At 39.4% G+C, this 20,661-nt stretch overlaps 1 protein-coding gene across 2 annotated transcripts in view; it reads right to left on the reverse strand.

Moving 5' to 3' along the window:
• Positions 1 to 20,661, reverse strand: part of LOC129724326 (roundabout homolog 2-like) — a 521,020-nt gene that overhangs the window by 396,489 nt on the left and 103,870 nt on the right. For both annotated transcript variants that reach the window (XM_055679088.1, XM_055679087.1), the window contains exon 2: positions 13,504 to 14,277. In XM_055679088.1, coding sequence (XP_055535063.1) covers positions 13,504 to 13,570 — 67 coding nt within the window. In that variant the 5' untranslated portion in view covers positions 13,571 to 14,277. The remainder of the gene's footprint in view (positions 1 to 13,503; positions 14,278 to 20,661) is intronic.

The raw sequence follows: 20,661 nt of genomic DNA on the forward strand, positions 1-20,661 counted from the left end.
GATTCTAGGCTTCCCAGGCTTCTCCAGCAAGTCTCCTCGATCTAGTCAAGCAATCGTGCGCATCGTGCATTTCTATTTCTGGTGCTAATAGAGCAGCGATTGTACGAGGTTGTCGTACGGCAGTCTCACGACGCGACTAGCCACCAGCAGCCTATTGACTTTTATCCGGTGTGAAATGGGGTGAAATGGGGAACGATTTCCCGGGATTAGAAACATTGATTCCCGGGATCCCGGGATTCCCGAGCTCTTCAAAAAATTTCGCAAGTTCTAATATAGTTTCCCATACAATTTTGCAATAAAACTTAAAACACTATCGAAACACGAAAATAACGTCGTCAAAGTGTAGAACAGCTTTAAAGTGGTCATTATACGAAGTAGATATTTCCTTGAAATGACGGTCAATATTTAATCGCCATGTACTATCATCAAGCTTTGGTTATTTGTCGAAAATATTTGCTGTCTTATTCAGTAAACGAAACTGAGCGAATAGTGATTCCTTTCTTTGTTCATTGATGAAAATTGAATTAAATTGATAAAGACAATTTAAAACTCGTGAAGCAATGCGACCAGAAATAAATAATTTAATAAAACTCAGTCAGCGTAATTTGGATCGTGGCCGCGATTTCACACGAAAAATCATTTTTGGGAGTAATTACGTAGGCATTCAAATGCTCAAAAACTAACTTATTTAAAGTCGTATCGAACTGATTATTAATTATTCTATCATTTCCTTCCAGTTTGTCTCGGTCTTTCAAAGAAAACTACCGAGCGGCCAAATAACGGTCTAGTTGAACAATCAAAATTCTTACATGGAATCATACTCTCTATTCAATGGTGAAACCGATTCCAAGAGGGTTTGTTATGCCAATGAAAACTGATGAATAAAAACTAAACTGATAAAATTGTAAATGATTTTTTGATACTTTTTATTAATAAACTTTATTTGAAATCTCGTTCTTGCTAAGCAATTTTTCCCATTCCCGGTTCCCGGGAATACCCGGGAATCAGCTTCAAGAGTCGTCGTATTTGATTCGATCGAAGTGTCTTTCGAAGTGAAAAACAGGCACGATTTAGGGCCTGATTATGTCTCGACGGCAACCAGTGACCCCAAATACAGGAACTCGTCAACTACCTCAAGCTCATCACCGTCTACAAAGATTGATGAGGCTGAGGTTTCCTCTCCTCGAAATCCCTCGCTTCTTCGATTCGTCTGGCTTGGGCTTTCAATCGGGTGTGGGTTTCCTACGCCATCGCTAAGTTGTGCGTTCGATGTCAAAGTTATCACACCCTCAAGGGTGAGATTGAACAGCAAATAGGAAAGTCCATCACCTTGTCTTAATCCTCTGCGCAATTCAAATGAACTCGAGATTATCTTCAAAACACAAACGTAGCACATCACTTGCGTCATGGTAGCCCTGATCAATCGCGCCAGTTTATCCGGAAACCCGTTGTCATGTGTAATCTGCTATAGCTGTTCTCGATCGACTGTATCTAAGGCCGCTGGGCACGTTGTATTCGCAACATTTTTGCAAGTTCTGTCGAATTGAAAGAACCAGACACAGGCCTCAAAAGCTTCTCCTTTTCCCAAATACTGGACATAACCAGCTTGCTAGCTTGAAGAACTCACTCGGTAGTCCGTAATCAGCGTTATTTCACATGACGATTTGCGGCACATACCCTCTGCAAGACCGGTTTACCTTCTCAAGAATTTCCGCGTAACACTGGCATGGAACAGCTACTCGAACTCCTCCTTTGTCTGAGAATCGTGGCCGTGTACTGTACTTGCCGTCGCCACTACCACTTTTGCCCATTTTCCTACCAGAATGCGAATTCCGTGACAGAAAAAACTGCTCATCTTTCGTGGTGGCCTAAGTTTTTATCCAGTTTTTGGCTTCTTCAAAGGGCCGGAAGTGCTCGTTAGCTACACCGAGTGCCATCAATCGGAACACATAATAGTCACACTGATGAATTGGGAACCGTTGTCTGACACCAGGGCTCGTGAATTTTCATACCATGTGTTGCTGTTGTTGTTGTACTGCGGGTGCGGAGACCTTTGAACCATTAAAAAGCGTCGACGACAACCAGATAGTAATACCCATCCACGTTATCGATGTGAATGAGCTTCCAGAGCTCTGACGGAATCGGCCAGGCCTCCAGATCGATTTTCTCCGTGAATTTGGCGGCTTCTGTACAGGAACATTGTCAAAACAGGTTTCTACGTAGTCTTCCATGTTTGGCCAGTGAACGAAACTTCTAGCCAACAGCTTCTAGCCAGGATGTGTGATGCAATTGACGGAAACGTGCTGGGATAACGACCCGGTCACTGAATATTATGAAATCTTGAACGATCTGCAGGCTATTCCGTCTGGCAAAGAACTGGTGAATGACTGTAGTTGGATTACAGTTTGTAGACAACCTTGGTTGATGTGTTGAATTACCTCTCGAAAGACTGGATAACAGCTGGCGTCCTTGACTATCATTTCAAATGTGACCGATTAAGCAGAGATGGAGTCGTCAAGGAGCGCTTTCACATCCGATTTGAATTGCACAGCAGCGATGATGTTTTTTTCGTCCGTTGTTTAAACTCATGCACAGCAGATGTGCCAGCGTCAGCGACTCGGAAGTGTGTGTGTGATGACCTTGATTCCACCGTTCGGAAACCAATGCATAATCACTGTACTCAGATTGTTCTGGGAAGTGTCGCCTGCAACGATAATTTATCTGGATTGTAGTAAGTCTGAGTAAATCGGAGAGGATGATTGTTTCGAAAAGATCAAAAGACGTCTGGCATTCGGTAGTCCAAGCCTGCAGGCGTCCTTTTTTAGCAGACGGTACAGTGGCGCACGAAGTTCTTTCATCTGGCCAACGAATCATTCGTAATAGCTGATTTCTACTAAATAAGATCGCAGCTGCGAGATGTCCTTCGGAGCTGGCATCTGCGCACTTGGGCGCGTCTTCTTAAGATCAGTGTGAAGATCATTCTTGTCGATTATGTGACCCAAAAATTTGATCGGTGGAAGAAAGGGACGGCATTTCTTAATGCGAAAATGAAATCCCTGGTCGTGAATTCGTTTCAGGATAGTCTAAAGACTGCGAGCGTGCTCCTCCTGAGTTTTTTCCAGATTGACACCGGAAATTCCGGTTATAGTGCTGTCGATGATCCTCTGAAAAGCACCAGTGACCGATTGGACTAAACCTTGATGTGTGTTGATGGTCAGCATTTTACGGAATTTCTCTTCGACTTCCTCTGGGAGGTATGCATCTGTGGGATCGATATGATGTGATCGATGTGTGAGAAAAAAGCGGGAACCAGCTAGCTCGGCCAATATGCCTTCCGGATGCGACAAAGGGTAGCATACGGATTCAGCGCATCGCTGAGACCCGTAGAGTAATCACCACAAACACGAACGAAGACGTTGTCAAACTTGATTGCTCTTGAACTGGTGAAATGATAACATTATTTTGCAATCTCTGTAGGTCGGCGTCAACTTTGGGAAGTGCAGCGTAGGCTACCGACCTCTTTGGACAATACGCGGGGCGTGACTCGAATTTGAGGAACAATTTCACTCGAGCGTTGATGCAACGATCAAGGGAACTTTGAAAAATATTAAGAAATCAGGAACGGAGCTTCTCTAGCAAGGGATCGGACTTCTGCTGTACCGACTGGACCAGTATTGTATTGAACGTAGTATTGAACGGGACCGACCAGAGATCGAATTGATCGATCGTCTCGATGCCGAAGAAGTTGGGATTCGGGTTGCTTAATAAATAAACTCAGCCTTGTCTGGTGATGCCATGGACAGTGATGTCTGCTAGGAATTCACCAATGATACCAATCTCCTTATACACTGACAACTACAACTTCCGTTCTTGAGTTGGTGGTTGGCCAATCGTTTCAGGCTTGCTCAGATATTGTTGTGATGTTCGAGGCATAGTGTAGTTGTAACACTCCTTGGCATAATGTGGGTCTACACACAACCAACAGGGTGTTCTCGAGATCTTCTTCTTACTTGCGGGCTTCGGATCATTAGCGATGGCATTGACGTGCTTGTCGTTTCCACCTGTCTCGATCATTTTGATGTACTGTTTAATGTTGATGTTCCGATTGCATTCTTTCACCAGCGCACCGACGGCGGCTGCGAATTCTTCTGCTTCCAGCTTGGCGAACAATCGTGTCCGGATGTCCGCATCACGTGGTGACTAGAGACCACTAACAAACCGAAACACCTTGTCGACCAACTAGTTTTCGTATTCCTTGAAACAAGCGTACCACGATTCAAAGAATATTCCGCTGTCAGGGTCATACCGGAACTCGTCGTTTCCAGTTGCGAGAAACTCGATGATTCGTTCACAGTCGGATTGGCGTTTCTCCGTCGGAGATCCACAATCTGGTAGCTGCTGGGTAGCGACCAGCTCCGCGAGCCGTACAATCGCGTTACGAGAATCCTGGTCAGTCATCTTTGAATTTGGGTCATTGGGAACCCAGTATCCTTGCTTTTGAATAATTTCTATGGCTTTGATGCGTTTTGGTACGGCTTACTGAGTAACTTACGTTTCTAATGCGTCTTGATCAAATAATGCTTTCAGTTCGACACCGTCGAAACCTTGTCCTTTCCATACATATACCGATCTTCGATGTAAAAATTATCTTTCTTGGAGCGTTAAAACCACTTGTTAAGATTTCTTAAGTAGGGTAACTGCTCCATTATTCATCTCAGCCCATATATTCATCTAATCGAACAATTTTCACTTAAAAACTTACTTTAAATCAGATATTTTGAAATCATCTCAAACATCTCATTGAAGGCATAGCGAGATATGATATCAAAATTTTATGATATTTTCATATGCACGTTTGAAACGTGAATATCTTTCGAATAACACAATAAGTCCTCATAACTAAATATGTTATTGATGAGTTATGATTTTGTTATCCTCTCCTGCCCGGGATGAGATGAATTTCTACAATTCCTAAATTTCAACTGTATGTAATTCATCTGTTTTCACCTCGTTGAAGAAAATGAAAAGTTGCAAAATCAGTTTCTGTTAATACGAAAAAATCATACTGAAAATGTTGAATTATTTCCATATAATTAACATAAATCTACAGCACTGTAGTGGTTACCTAGGTTACCAATTTTACCGTCCCGGACTGCACTTTGCAGCTGAAAAAAAAAAACACTTTTCGAGCAGTTGCAATGGTGTGCGTAATACCAGAGGTAGCTGTCACTTTTGTTTTGGTCATTATCGCCATTATCTTTTTATCGCGTTTGTGCCACTGTACGAAAAATTTGCCAATTTGCTGAAAAATGACAAAATAACACAATAAAATAAATAAAATCCAACCTGACGTTTGACACGCGAAGAACGATAATCAAAGCAAACCGATTTTGACATTTTTTTTTATTTGATTTTGACACATACGTGTGCATGTGTTGGTGTCTTCAAAACTGCACTCTGTTTCTTTCGCGGACTGTGCAGGACAGAAAAAGGGTAGTCCGGGATAGTCCGGAAAATAAAAAAAATCACAAGAAGGTTGTATGCAAAGCCACGACCGCAAGGTTGGAGTAGAATACTTTTACAAGAAAGATAACCTGGCTGCTTGCGTGTCAGTCATTTTTTCTAGTAAATAAACGCTGACCGTTCATTGGCAGTATTGTAATTTCTTTTTGTCTGATATTTTGAATGAAGTTCATTGGATATTTTTAAGTTTTGTGCAAATGAGAAGTTGAAGTGCTGCCGAATTGTAATATGCACATTTAATACGACATCATTAAACGGGAACGGAACAAAGGCTACGGTTATGCAGAACGCGAATGCCGGCGCGATGCGATTCGCCTTACCGTGGTGAAATGTACAGCTCTTTTTAAGGCGAAGTAGAGCTATACATTTCAACAGATTTCGTCTTGCCGAATCGCATCGCGCCGTTATTTGCGTTCTGCATGACCGTAGCCAAACACTAAGCGACGCAAACGCGTAATAATAGTCAGAGTATGCATGTAGATGAAGATAATTAACTTTGGATTATAGCGCAAAACGAGAAAATATTAACTCTTCAAATAATCATTTGTGTTCTTCAAATTTCAGTTGTTCAATTTAATATCCGATGAAATGTTTGTTTATTATCTGATGAAGCTCTTATATACCTATACCTTGTAGTATTTTCATTATTTTTAAAAGAAATTTCATAGAATTCTACGAAAACCACCTCTTGAAAACTTTTCACTAACTCTTGTCATTATCATACGTGGATAAGACGTATAAGCGTTCAGCAGCAAAAATATGAAATATTCCAACTAGTAGTGTTATCCTTACCTTTCTTTTTCGCCTTATATTATTTGTTACAACACATTAGCACTTCAATGGGATCCTAAAGTTTTAAACGGTTTTCTGATTTTTATATATCAGCTGGAAGAATGCAATTTTCTGAGCAAAACGTGATTTCTAAAAAATGTTTATCATTTTCCTTTGATTTTTAAATGGAGGATAAAAATCTGCTCGATTTGCCTTAAATGACAATTCTCTCATATACCGTACATGGGCGAAACCGTTTCGCCGAAACGTCATCTAAGACCTTTCGAGCAGTTTTTTTTAATCTTCATTTAAAAATCGAAGGAAAACGATAAACATTTTAAAAAAAATCACGTTTTGCTCAGAAAACGCGGCTTTCCAAATGATATATAAAAACTGGTATAGTTTAGGACCCAATTCTTAAAACAAAGAACCTAACAGACTAACAGTCTCTACGTCTTTTATATGCTGGAAATAATAATTTTTTTGACTACGAACAGCGCAACTACAGCAAATATTTAAACATATAAAAAAGGAGTTCCGTCTGTATGTCTGTCTCTCTGTCTGATCCTAATTCTAAGTACTTAAGTACTGAACCGATCGACGTGACAATTTATGTGTAGAAGTTTTTGGGGCCGTGATTAGGATAGTTTGAAACTCCTTCATTTTCTGAAAGGGAGAGCTTCCATACAAGTAAAAAACAAATTTCAGCATGACTCGAGAGTTGATAAAGCAAATGGAATCGAGCTCGGCATGTGAAGATTTTTGGGAGCAAGGAATTTTTCTACGGTGGTTCGACACCCCTTTCTCCTCTACACGCAAAATTTCAAGCTTATATCATCATGTTCTCTCAAAACGCACATTAAATGCTGTGGCTTTGTACAACAAATGTGCCAAAAGGATAACGCAACAGTTGCGTAATGAATACATTGACAGAGATCGAAATCAGAATATGTATAATTTACACAAAATTGTGATGTTAAGGTAGACTTTGGCTTGCAACTCGGCACAGGAGTCCGAAGCAGATACCAACTGACACCCTTGCAGTATTCTACGATTGAACTGAATCACTATGGTCCGTAGATTTCCTTGACTGCTTTTTATTCTCAGGAACGAACTGAATCGACGGAATATGAATATTCATGCAAAAGCCCTGTATTTAAATACATTCATTCTTTCGAAGCTCTTGTATATAGCGCAAGTAATTCCACCGAGTGATCTGAAATTAGGAAAAATGAAAGCTGCAATTGGCAAGTTTCTTTGGGGTAACAGTATTTCCAAAGTTGATCGAAATCAGTTGCATTTGAGATGTGAAGATGGTGGCATCGGACTGGTTGATGTAGAAAGCAAAAGCAAAGCTCTGTTCATGAAAAATATCCTTTATGACCAGTCAGGAAACAACAATGCAAATGAAGGATACCTGTTAAAGTTAAATCATTTGAGCCAACTATCCCGAAATGGTAAAGAATGGACCATCGAAGCTAAATTTTTGAAGCAGAATTTCGATTTGAAGTCTGTTATGTTGATATTGCTATTTTATTGACAGCAAGTGTGTGGTTCTTAAGGTTGAAATAATTTTCCCCTTGTGCAGTTGGAAACATTTGGGAAAATATCATATCCTGCTTTTTGTCGATGGAGGACAAGTCACGATTGTATTTTTTCGTGAACGGTTTGGTACCAAATAAAGAGAAGTTATTAAACTACGGCATTGGTCGTCTTCAAAGTTCCAATTGTGACATATGTTCATTACTAGATGACAACAAGCATCAAGTCTGGACATGGGTCAATGAAGTGCTACGTAAGCATTTAAAACTAATGTTTAAAGAATGCAGAGAGTATTCTTGCGTGGAAAGTGAACCCAAAAAACCAACGACAGAAAGCTGCCTTATGGATAGTGTGTAGGATCATTAGTTTCAATTTGTACAGAGAAGGTAATCTATTTAATTAAAAAAAACCGGTGAGAGAAATGCGATGGAACAACAGACATGTATTTAGAAGACATTTTGGTAAATATTGTAATTTTAACTAGATTTGTAATGTAATGTAACCAAGAAATGCAGAAATAAATTCCAATTATATTTAAAAAAAATCGCTATGATTTCCTGAAGAACGGACTTTTCTTTGTGAACGAACTGAATCGTTATGTTTCCACAAAAGAATTTACAAACAGAATGATTTTATTAATGAAATTTACAGGATTTTTTTACCTGCACTATTTTAAATGTAAAGTACATACTAACAATAAGAAAGAAAGAGAAGGGATTCCTTCCTTCATTAAGAATGGCTAGATATAAGTCAATGCGCGAAACAAGAATAGAAATTCATTCATACAACTCGATATACTTACTAATACATGCATTTTGAGATGCATCTCGCTTATCCTGATAAGGCGTCGTACACAAATTACGTAACGGATGAAGGGGAGGGGGGTCTGTGTAATGTCCACGGTCCATACAATTTTTTTAGAATTTATAAAGGCTGTTGTCCATGGTTTAAAATCGTTAAAAACCTTTCAACGTGGTAAGTGGATGGCCCCTAATAAGCACCGTTGAGGCAAGATGCACCGATTTACAATGGAGAAACATTTTAATAACAAAACAATAATTTTATTATTATATACATTATTGCATGCAATATATTATATACAATACAATGTCAGAAATTGTAAATAAATACAAAAAAATCACAAGAAGGTTGTATGTAAAGCCACGCCCGCAAGGTTGGAGTAGAATACTTTTACAAGAAAGATAACCTGGCTGCTTGCGTGTCAGTCATTTTTTCTAGTAAATAAACGCTGACCGTTCATTGGCAGTATTGTAATTTCTTTTTGTCTCATATTTTGAATGAAGTTCATTGGATATTTTTAAATTTTGTGCAAATGAGAAGTTGAAGTGCTGCCGAATTGTAATATGCACATTTAATACGACATCATTAAACGGGAACGGAACAAAGGCTACGGTTATGCAGAACGCGAATGCCGGCGCGATGCGATTCGCCTTACCGTGGTGAAATGTACAGCTCTTTTTAAGGCGAAGTAGAGCTATACATTTCAACAGATTTCGTCTTGCCGAATCGCATCGCGCCGTTATTTGCGTTCTGCATGACCGTAGCCAAACACTAAGCGACGCAAACGCGTAATAATAGTCAGAGTATGCATGTAGATGAAGATAATTAACTTTGGATTATAGCGCAAAACGAGAAAATATTAACTCTTCAAATAATCATTTGTGTTCTTCAAATTTCAGTTGTTCAATTTAATATCCGATGAAATGTTTGTTTATTACCTGATGAAGCTCTTATATAGGCCAAATGATGCATTCCCAATTTACAAGGTCCATAACTCTGCCGACCGTGCTTGGGAAAGCGCGGTATAACGACTAATCAGAGGTCGAATTTTGTGTTTTGACAAGGCTTAAGAGTTTTCAATAGTACAATAGTTCGAATGATAAAATTGCAATTTCATTCATTTGGTAGGAATCTTAGAAGATTTTGTAATCGATTGCTGCAAAAACGAAGGAAATCCATCGAAAACTAACCGATTTATTAGCATTTGAAATTTTTCTCACTTTTTTCAGTTTTAGATTTTCATTTTACATCCCTATGTAGCCGAACTTCCTGAGAGAAGTATTCTAATTCAAAATTAAATCTTCATTAATTCATTTGTTGTCCTTATAAGGACAATTGTTCAATTTATCATTGATAGTGAGGACTAAGGCGCACGGTCAACACAATGAGAAAGGTGTTTTCACATTGAAAATTAGACACGGCTTTACTGGAGGAAGTGTTGGCAAATGCATCTACCGCTAATACCACCGCTATCATACGAAAGCGCGTCGTTACATGTGGGGAATATCAACAACGAAAAATGACGCGCGTCTAAGCATAACCCGAACTGTTTCGCCGTGCTGCTCCCATTTACCTTTACATCGGCCTCAGGGAAGTACCGGCTGCATCTGCATCTACCGCTGAGGCTGTCACTATACTGCTATTGGTACCAAAAGCTATTAACTCTTCAAATAAGTGTGTTATTTGTTCTCAAAAGAACAATTGTTCAATTCAAAATCGGATTTACGCAATCGCATCTCTGTAATATTACCGACAATAATATTCTTCTGAACAAACTGATACAACTTTCCCATTAGGCCTCTGCCATAATAGATGCGAAAAGTGACGCGAACCGATTCGCTCAGCTGTAGGTTAATGTACAGCCATCAGTAGAGCTGTACATCAACCTACGGCCGAGCGAATCGGTTCGCGCCGCTTTTCGCGTCTACTATGGCAGAGGCCTTAGAGAAAGTTGCTGGCTAATGTATTCACTTCATGCAAGCCTGCTGCTGATGCTTCCCGCTACCACACTGAAACAGCATTTTAGTGAAGGGAGTGTCGTTGCATCAGCTGACCCTGCTACTATCGATGCTGATATACCCGCTGCAACAGCTACGCTATGCATAGCCATGCCACAGTTGTGGCCGCTATACGCTGGCCCAACTGCTGAGCAACTGCAACGCTATCCGTAGCCATGCCACAGTTGTGGCCGCCATTGATATCCGCTGTACCTGCATCTGCTAGCCCTGCTGCTATCGATGGTGAGATCCGCTGAAACTGCTACGCTTATTCGCAGCCATGCCACAGTTGTGGCCGCTATCCGCTATCGATGGTACCCACTGCTCACTCCCGCTGCTGCTAAGGGAGGACTGCTGTCGTCGCTGTTCAGAACTACTATGAGCGGCTTCGACTAAAACAGGCTCTTATATAGGGATGAAAATAGGAATGAATTATTTCACGTACGTGGTGGAATGATAAAACTTGAAAAATATGTGTGACTTCATTCTGGTTCAGAGCGATCATTTGATAAGCTCCACCTCTTTTTTCAGTTTCTAAAAGTTTTTCCTCAGTTTCGTAGCACGGCTGCACAAAAATGATTTCTTGTCGAACCGGACCGATAGCACTCTCATTGAAGCAACAAAATAACATGTTTTGTGTCGTGTTGCGCAGCTTCGTTGAAGAAAATGTTCCCGTCACCGTGTCGCATGTAAGCAGATTATTGCGTTCAGTAGACAGTAGATAGTGTATCCAGCGAATAAACACCGATGGTGCTCTCGCAACGGTTTTAACCCGTATCTTATTGCGGTTCGTAACATCAAGCGATTTCGTTTGCTCGCTGTTGCGTGTTGCATCATGTTGCAACTTGGCAGCTGGGAGACGCAAAATTCTGTTTATGCTGATTGATTGAATCGACTTCATATTAGCTCTGCATAGTCGAACTAACTGCTTTTGTGAATGCGTACTAACAGGGCAGTTTATTATTCAATGTCGGTTATGCTGATCGCAGCCTTTGCGCTGCCCCTACAGTGGGGGGTTTACTAAATAAAGTGAAAATTAGACAACTACAACAGAATTTGATTGCATCCCGCGCAGAATGTCTGCTTGTGTTGATGCCAGAAAACTATTAACCTTCAATAATTTTTTTATTTGCCTTGAAAAAAGCATGTTGCGGTTCAAAATCGGTTGCTAATTACAACCTTTGAGCTGCCCTAACATTGGGGGAACTAAGATACACGACAACATGCACTGTGGAAGCTATTTCACATTCAGTAAATGAGACGAGTGCGACAAATTTAAATTGTTAGTATGCAACACAGAATGCTTGCTTGCGTTGACAAAAAATATTAACTTTCAATGATTTGTTTATTTGCCTTCAAAAAGGCATTTTGATTTCCAAAATTGGATTTCCTGATGGCAATCTTCATGCTGCCCCAACACGGGGGGAATAATGGCTGTCTGGCGACACACGCTGAGAAAAACCGCGCTGCTCCTGAGACGTGGTGAACAACCACAGGGCTAGTGCTGCTGCTAAGGAAGGACGACTGCTGTTGTCGCTGTACACACGCTGAGAAAAACCGCGCTGCTCCTGAGACGTGGTGACCAACCACAGAGCTAGTGCTGCTGCTAAGGAAGGACGACTGCTGTTGTCGCTGTCTAGAACTATTATGAGCGGCTCCGGCTGAAACAGGCTCTTTTATAGGCCAAATAGCATGTTTTCAATGGCAAGGTATATGATCCTGTCGACCGTGCTTGGGAAGCAAGCATATAACGACCAATCAGAGGTCGAATTTGTCGTTTTGACAAGGCTTGACTATTTTCAATAGTACAATAGTGTGAATACTAAAATTACAATTATCTTATTTTGGGAAGAATCTTAGAAGATTTTACAATCTATTGCTGCAAGAACGAAGGAAATCCATCGAATACTAACCGATTTATTAGCATTTGAAATTGGACATATTTTTCACTTTTTTCGGTTTTAGATTTTCATTTCACATCCATATGTAGCCGAACTTCCTGAGAGAAGTATTCTACTTCAAAAAACAGCTTCAGGACAAAGTGTAGTCCGCGGAGTAGCTACATCGCAAAAACGAAAACGACATAGGTAACCTGCTACGACTCATTCATGATAATGTGATTCATTCATGATTAACAGTGTGATGCACTTAATTCTCCTTTTTTTGCATGATTCACTTTTCTGATCTTGATACAAAATCTATGAATAGATAAAATAATATATTTGAATGAATTCACGTCGGATTTACTATAAATTATCGTTTCTGTAAACTGTTTCTGTAATTATCTTTCTAAGATAGATTGTTTCGATAAACGCAACTTGCTTATGATTTAGTGCGACATTAATTGTGAAAATGTAACAGAAAATAATGAAAGTAGTCTTAGTTATTCCAATCATGATACATTACCTTAAATAAAACAATTTTGCTTTGTCTTATGTTCTAAAATTAGAACAAAACAGTGATTTTGTATACCGCCTTTTACCTGTTTGAAAATATTGTTCAAATCTATTACTTTATGTTCAAGATTTATATAATTAACAATGATTTGCAAGATTTACGCTACGTCAGACATATCGCTTTTTTCAACGGTATTTTAGTTTCCGAAAAAAATATGAATTTGGCTAAAAGAAACACTTGAACCGCAGTGTAAGTCAACTGTTGGGTTTTATTATAATCATAAGAAATAAATTGAAATCGGTCAAAGAAATAGTTATCGGTTTCCGTTATTGAAGGAAGACTGTATGTCACAGTCGAAATATATATACGGAAACCGATAACTATTTCTTTGATTTCTTAAATCACTCTGCTAAGACGCTCGGTATAGATTTTCTAAATTTGAAATCGTTGTTTTTTTTTTTTGTCAACCTACCTTCTGTTAGCGAGAAAACTCCAACAATCAGCACAATCGTCCAAAAGTTATCCATATTTTTGATCATCTTCACTTTCTCTGCACCGATTCCTGTCTTCAGCACAACATTTCCACACCGCGCGTCACGTCATGTCAAGACGCCGAGAAAACTTATTCAATTATCAAATTCATCCCATTCAGAGATCTAGACCGCCGTCGCTGTCTGTAAATGTTGTTTCCACACTTATTTATGTGGTGCACTTCTTCGCACTTTTACCCCCCTCTAAACAATGTATTTCGTCACTATATTCATTCACCTAATTATCACCAGTTTCAGTTTGGCTGTCGGCCAGAATAATCAACACGCTAACATTTCTGACATCTTTTTGTTTCCATTCGCCTTCCCGGCCGGTGGCGCGCGACGCTGGCTACTGCGATGACGCTTCCTTCACGCTGACTCTGACTCGTAATGTTTATGCACCACCATAAATATGCAGGTATAGATAACGATCGTGTTTCTCACATTCTCCGTTTTCGGCGAACGGTTCTTCTCTTGCGTTGGAGCCCTTCGGGTTAGGACCGACGTACGGCAGTATGAATCACCTTTTGTGTTGTGTTTCGGCCATTGATTCCCTCCTAGGTGTTAGGTTAATTGTTGCTTCGGCCAGCATATAAATTTGTTTATTCTCTACTGTTTGGCACTCTACGAGTGCATTTTCTAATAAGGGTTTGCCTAGAACACAATTGTTTCCTCTGCTCTACAACATACTTTCAGAACACTTCTTATGCAGTCATCTGGAACGGGAAAGAGGACAGAAACGTTTATTACATATTGTGTTACAAATTTTGGTTGAACCATTGTAGCTTAAAGTAATACATTGTTAGAACTCTAATTATTTTCAGGGGATGCAACAAATTTAGTCGAATGTTATTTAGCTTGACGTTGAAATATGAACATGACAGGCCGGAAAATTAATTCAACAATGCTTGAAATAACCCTTAATGGCAAATAAAGTACAGTCACCTACCATAGAAAAAACTTTCGACAGTGGAGCCATTGGAGGCAAAAATCACAAAAAATGATATAAATTTAAAGAGTCAATAATGCTACGACGTTTACCTGGTACGAATCTACACCATCACCACGTAAAAGTGTCGCAATAAAAATATTTCGCACTTTATTACCGCCAACTGACAGTAATACCCTGTTAAAATGGAAACACCACGAGTTCACGGTAGCAAGCAACACTCTCCCGGTAAGGAATGCTCCTGACGCTTGAGAGCACCGTAAATCTTTCGGAAGTACCTACCAGAATTTCCGGGCTGCACTACCCTCAATTCGGTCCTTTTTTTCTTGCCAAATTTTTGAACTCCTTTTACACGCTGTACACTCAGCAATAACAGCTGCTCTTGATGTTGCGAAGTCGAAATACCCACCCACAGGTCCCCCGCCAGGAAACCATCTAGAAAAGAACCCGGAAAGACTGGCTGCATCGTCTTAATTTTAATTGCTATAATATATTTCTGTATAATGTAAGTTCCATTTGGTTTTCCCTCTTAAAAGCAGAAGTTCGAAACGATCGGATCATTTGATTTACTTCCCGCTGTTTTCGACATTTCAGGAGGAGGCTCTTATACTTTATGGATATTTTTGTCGGTAAAATGGTATCTCCATCCCATCATATACACAATATGTGTTTACATGTTAGCAATCTGGTTATCTGTGGATTAGAATGTAAATTTAAACTGAACATTCTTATGAAAATTCACACTTTTTCCGCTTTAAAAGCCCACATGCAAACGAAGCTTCCTTCTGCTTAGGCTGCTCTAGCAGCAAGAAAAAAAGCGCCGAACGTGTGTTCTAGATATAGTTTAATAAAATTATAATATATGTGCGAGTCGTGATACATAAATTTCTTCGGTTAGGCAGCACACCGCAGTAAAACCCCGAGATAATTTCATATGCACAAGTACGGAGAATGCCAAAGGGTGGGCGCCTTGCCGGCTACTATTCGACACACGTCGCTCGTGTCGTGTCCGCACAGGACCGATCCCTGATGTCCCATTCGTTCGCCTTTCCGGGGACTCATGCCAATGTACGTCTCCACACAGAGTAGCAGGCAAAAAAACTGCCACTGCCACGTACGGAAAAGCCTGCTGCCGCCACACCGCTCGGCTCCGCTCGTCTCTAACTAATAAATGTATACATGAGCTAACTTTTAACATTCACGGGTTTTTTGTTTGTTCTACCTGACCCACGTCCCATCATCATCACCCTCTTTCCCGGAACGAATCCGCCACGGTTACGAAGGGGGGTTTTCTTTTTTCCGGAACCACACCTCAAACCTTCAAAGGCCTTCGTGAGCCTTCTTCACGGTTTGGCATTTCGACGCCACCGACCGACCGTAAGCCCGTTCTCGCGGCAGTTGGTCGACGACCCACCGCCACGATTCCATTCCGAATAAACACCATTAGCAGGACGAACACTCGGCATGCTCCGGATTCATAATGAGGTGAATCTATGTGAGGTTGGCTGCTTGGGGCTGATGCTGCTGCTGTTGCCTCTGTGGCTCGTGAAAGAAACAAAAGCGAGACGGGACGGGGGGAGCTTTGACGATTTGTGGCGTGCTTCGAGCGTTATGACACGTGGTTATTGCCTTTGTCGGAGGTTTGTTTTTGCTGCTGGTCGGCTGCCGGGAGTGGTTGTCACTAATTAAAGTAAACAAATCAAAACCAACAGTGAAAACAAGATGGATCAATTTGGGGTGGCCCCCACTGGCGGCCGAGACAGTTATATAATGAGTATTATTTGGGGTGATACAAGATAAGAGAGCTATATTATTAATGTACTTAAATAGAATTGTTTATGTTTGTCTGGTTGCACAGTGCTCACGAAACAGAGGGTTCTTCAAGTTGAACAAAATTTAGAAACATAGCAGATTTTGATTTTTGGCCAGTTTTTGCGCCCATAAAAAGCCAGCAATTTAAATCGATCTTTTCGAAAAATTTCAGATCTATCACAGAAAATAATGCGTGCCCTTCCGTTAGTGGGGAATTCAATGGAGGCGCATGTTTATTGTTTACTTCCATTATGCAGCTTACGAAAAACAGAATAATTAGTGATTTCTTTGTCCGAAAGTAATCCAATTGGGAAACAAATGTCAAATTTTGTTCTTTTTTCCAAGGATATTTTGCAAAACTAGCTGTTATTCGGCCCGCGTTGTTCACGACGACAACCGCTTGTAGCGAAAATGTGTAAAAACCTGATAGAAATTTAAACATTACCATGAGCAATTTTCGCTGAAACCGTCCCACTAGTGACATGAGGTCTTTCAAAAAGGATATTTTTATGTCTTGAACTGTTTGAAGCTCAATTTTGAAAAGTGACCAGAATGACAAGATAACTCGATGCTCACCTAATATTTTCAATGTATCTTAAAGCATTTTTTCTCAGCTTTCCAATGGTGATTTCAAATTCAAAATCGGTGGTTGCGAACTTGCTCAAAAACACGTTTTTCTAATGAAATCCAAGATGGCGGCGAGATCCAAGATGGCGGCCAATTTTTTTCTACTTCAAATGAAAGCTCTATCTTTCCTCTTGAAAACGATGTGTTGGTTGCAGGGGGTTCAATAACAAATTCAAGAGAAATAAATCAATAAAAAGGTCGAGAATTGCTCAATTCAATTTTTGTAAAAACCGTTTAACCGATTTGTGCCCGAGGGGTCCATCAATATGAACTAACCAAAGTGGTTTTCTCATTTTTTCGCTACTTTCAATCATTTAGACATAAAAATATCCTTTTTGAAAGACCTCATGTCACTAGTGGGACGGTTTCAGCGAGAATTGCTCCATGTTATATTTTTGGAGTTGTATGTCGTCTACTTAAAACGAGATTTCAAGAAATTGCCGACTTCCAGCAAAACACTTATAAACACGAGAATATATCTAAGGGCTAAAGGAGAGTTTGAAATTTGGCGTACACGTACTGAAACTTTTTTGTGTTGGCCAAAAATTGTTTAAGCATCGTCTTCGTTTGTAACCTACCAACACCTTCTAGAGAAGCTACAACATAAACAAATTGAAGATTTGTTTAGCAGATGTTTTGATTCAATGTTATTTATAGCATTTTTGTAGAACATTTCGACTTTCTAAAAGGTCGTTTTCAGGTTGCCCAAACGTGATTTATGAAAAAATGACTTTTTCAAGCTACAAAACCACTCTTTTGCACTTTTTTCAAATCTGTTCGATTCCGAAATTTTTCCAGGTGTTTTTTTATTTTTGTGGGGTTGTTTTTGAATATTTTGCATGATTTGGTTCAGCATATATTTTTCAGATAAAACCCTTCAAAACACATATAAACGAATATTTTTATCAAGAACTGAAACTTTTACTGCAAAGCGGAATTCAAGACGAAAATTTACATGAAAAAAGATCCTTGATATCTTATCGGGAAGCTGAGATATCGGCGTTTTTACTTGTGATGGAAAACTATGCATTTTGTCAAAAATGCCACTAAATCTCAACATCTCCATTGCACAGTGTTTTATTTTGTCGTTTGTGCGTATAATTTCCTAAATAGTGATTCAAATGTTGATTATAGCCATGAGGTATGTTCGGAGAAATTTCAGGATGTTCAAAAATGCATCTTTTAATGTAGAAAGAAGGGCGATCAATCCACTAGGGTTTGCAATCCCGGGAACGATTTCCCGGGAATTGCCTTTTCCCGGGATTCCCGGATCCCGGGAATAGGAATATTGATTCCCGGAATCCCGGGATTCCCGAGCTCCTCGGAAAATTTTCCATACAATATTGCAATAAAACTAAATATGGTATCAAAACACGAAACTTACGTCGTAGAAGTGTAGAGCAGCTTCATAGTGTGCATTATACGAAGCAAATATTTGCTTGAAACGACGATCAATATTTGCTTGCCGTGTAATATCAAATTACTTGCTTAAGTTATTTGTCAAAAATATATGCAGTCTTATTCAGTAAATGATAAATTAAGAAATATTTTCTTCGTCTCATTTCTTTTTGCCTTTCTTCTAGAAAGGTATAGCAATCACTTGCAAAACCGAAAATATAAAGGTGCTCCAAAAGGCCGAATGGCATAAATCACTCGACTCAGCTCGATGAGCTGAGCATTTTCTGTATGTGTGTGTGTATGTGTGTGTGTGTGTGTGTGTGTGTGTGTGTGTGTGTGTGTGTGTGTGTGTGTGTATGTGCAGATTTATATTCTCACTCACTTTTCTCAGAGATGGCTGGACCGATTTTCATGAAATTAATTGCAAATGAAAGGTCTAGTTGTCCCATAAGACCCTATTCAATTTCATTGTAATCGGATTTTTAGTTTAGAGGTTATGTATCAAATAGTAAAAATCATAAAACATCATTATCTCGGAAACTGCACAACCGATTTGAACAAAATTGGTCTCAAAAGAACGGGTTACCTGGAAAACCCTTAAGTTTTGAATTTTATAAAGATTGAACATGTTGTTCAAAAGTTATGAAAAGAAACGTGTTCTGCAGACTGTTTAATCTCACTCATGTTTCTCAGAGATGGCTGAACCGATTTTCACAAAATCAGTGTGAAATGGAAGGTCTAATTGTCCCATAAGACCCTATTGATTTTTTTTGCAATCGGACTATTACTTTGCCTGTTATGTTTAAAAATGTGAAATCCAGCTATGCAAAGGAACATATTCCGATGACTACTTGGACTCACTCACTTTTCTCAGAGATGGCCGACCCGATTTCCACAAAACTAGTGTCAAATGAATGGTCTAGCTGCCTCAGAAGACCCTATTGAATTTTACTGTAATCGAACTGTAACTTAATTTGTAATGTGCCGACTTGTGAAAATCACGAAACTTCATTATCTCAGAAACTACACTACCGATTTGATCAATATTGATATCAGATGGCAGGCTAGTTAAGGGTTAACTGATGAATTATGATTGAACACTTGGTTACAAAGTTTGGCTGCCCTACACGTTCCCATTTCATTTGATTATAATCGAACTTAAGCAACCGTTATGTATTAAATTGTTAATAAAACAACGAAAGTCTATTATCTCAAAGATTACATGACTTATTGGAACATAACTAGTGTCACACGAACGAGTCATCTCTTAAACTCACAAATAACAAGTTATGGAAAGGAAAGAAATTTAAAGACTTATTAAAACTATACCTGCTTTGATCGATTTATGTGACCTTAACATAATTTAAGTGTGGTGTCGTACTATTTGAACGTTTCAAATTCATTGATTCCTTGCGATGTGTTAAAAGTCTGCAAATGCCTAACCAATCGGCCATAGGATATGATCAAAGTCAAATAACAACTCGTTTGAAATGATTGGTTTTAATCGAAATGACAACATCCTCAACTGTTGGCTTGTGTACATCGCTTTAACTCTAAATATATTTATATTGGATGGTATTTGGTCATTTTCAGCAGACTTTCTGGCATCAATCTGACACCGGAAATACCCATATTAAGAGGTATTCAGTTATTTAGGTTGTTTTCCAAAAATTAAAGTGGTCGTCTTTGAATTCAAAATGGTGTCCAGGGTCAATGTTTGGTTTCTATGCATCATCACGTTTACGGAAATATCCATATTGAGTATTATTCGGTCATTTTCCACTGTTGCCTAGAAGTTGCCATTTAGCAATTCAAAATGGTGCCTGAGGACAATTGTTAGCTCCTTGCATCATTCTGGTTCCAGAGATACTCATATTGGATAGTATTTTAGGCTGTTTTTCACAAACCGGTAATCGCCATCTTGTATTTCAAAATGGTATTTAGGATACTGGTTAAAGAAAAACTCATATTGGGTGATATTTGGTCACTTTGGACTGTTTTTCAGAAGCCGAAAGTCGTCATTTTGGACTTTAAAATTGCCTGTGAAATCAATTTCTATCATCTGGGCGTAATTCTGGTTCCGAAAACATTCATATTGAATGGTATTTGGTCATTTCCGGCTGTTTGCCAGACACCGGAAGTCACCATCTTAAAATTCAAGATAGTTCTGTTATCAATTGTTAGCTTCTGTGCATCTTTCTGGTTCCAGAAATACTCATATTTAATGGAAATCGTCCATTTCAGGCTGTTTTCCAGAAACCGGAAGTTGCCATCTTACAATTCAAAATGTTGTCTGAAGTCGATTTGTGGCTCC

The sequence above is a fragment of the Wyeomyia smithii genome, chromosome 2, assembly GCF_029784165.1.
Source record: "Wyeomyia smithii strain HCP4-BCI-WySm-NY-G18 chromosome 2, ASM2978416v1, whole genome shotgun sequence".
Lineage (NCBI taxonomy): Eukaryota > Metazoa > Arthropoda > Insecta > Diptera > Culicidae > Wyeomyia > Wyeomyia smithii.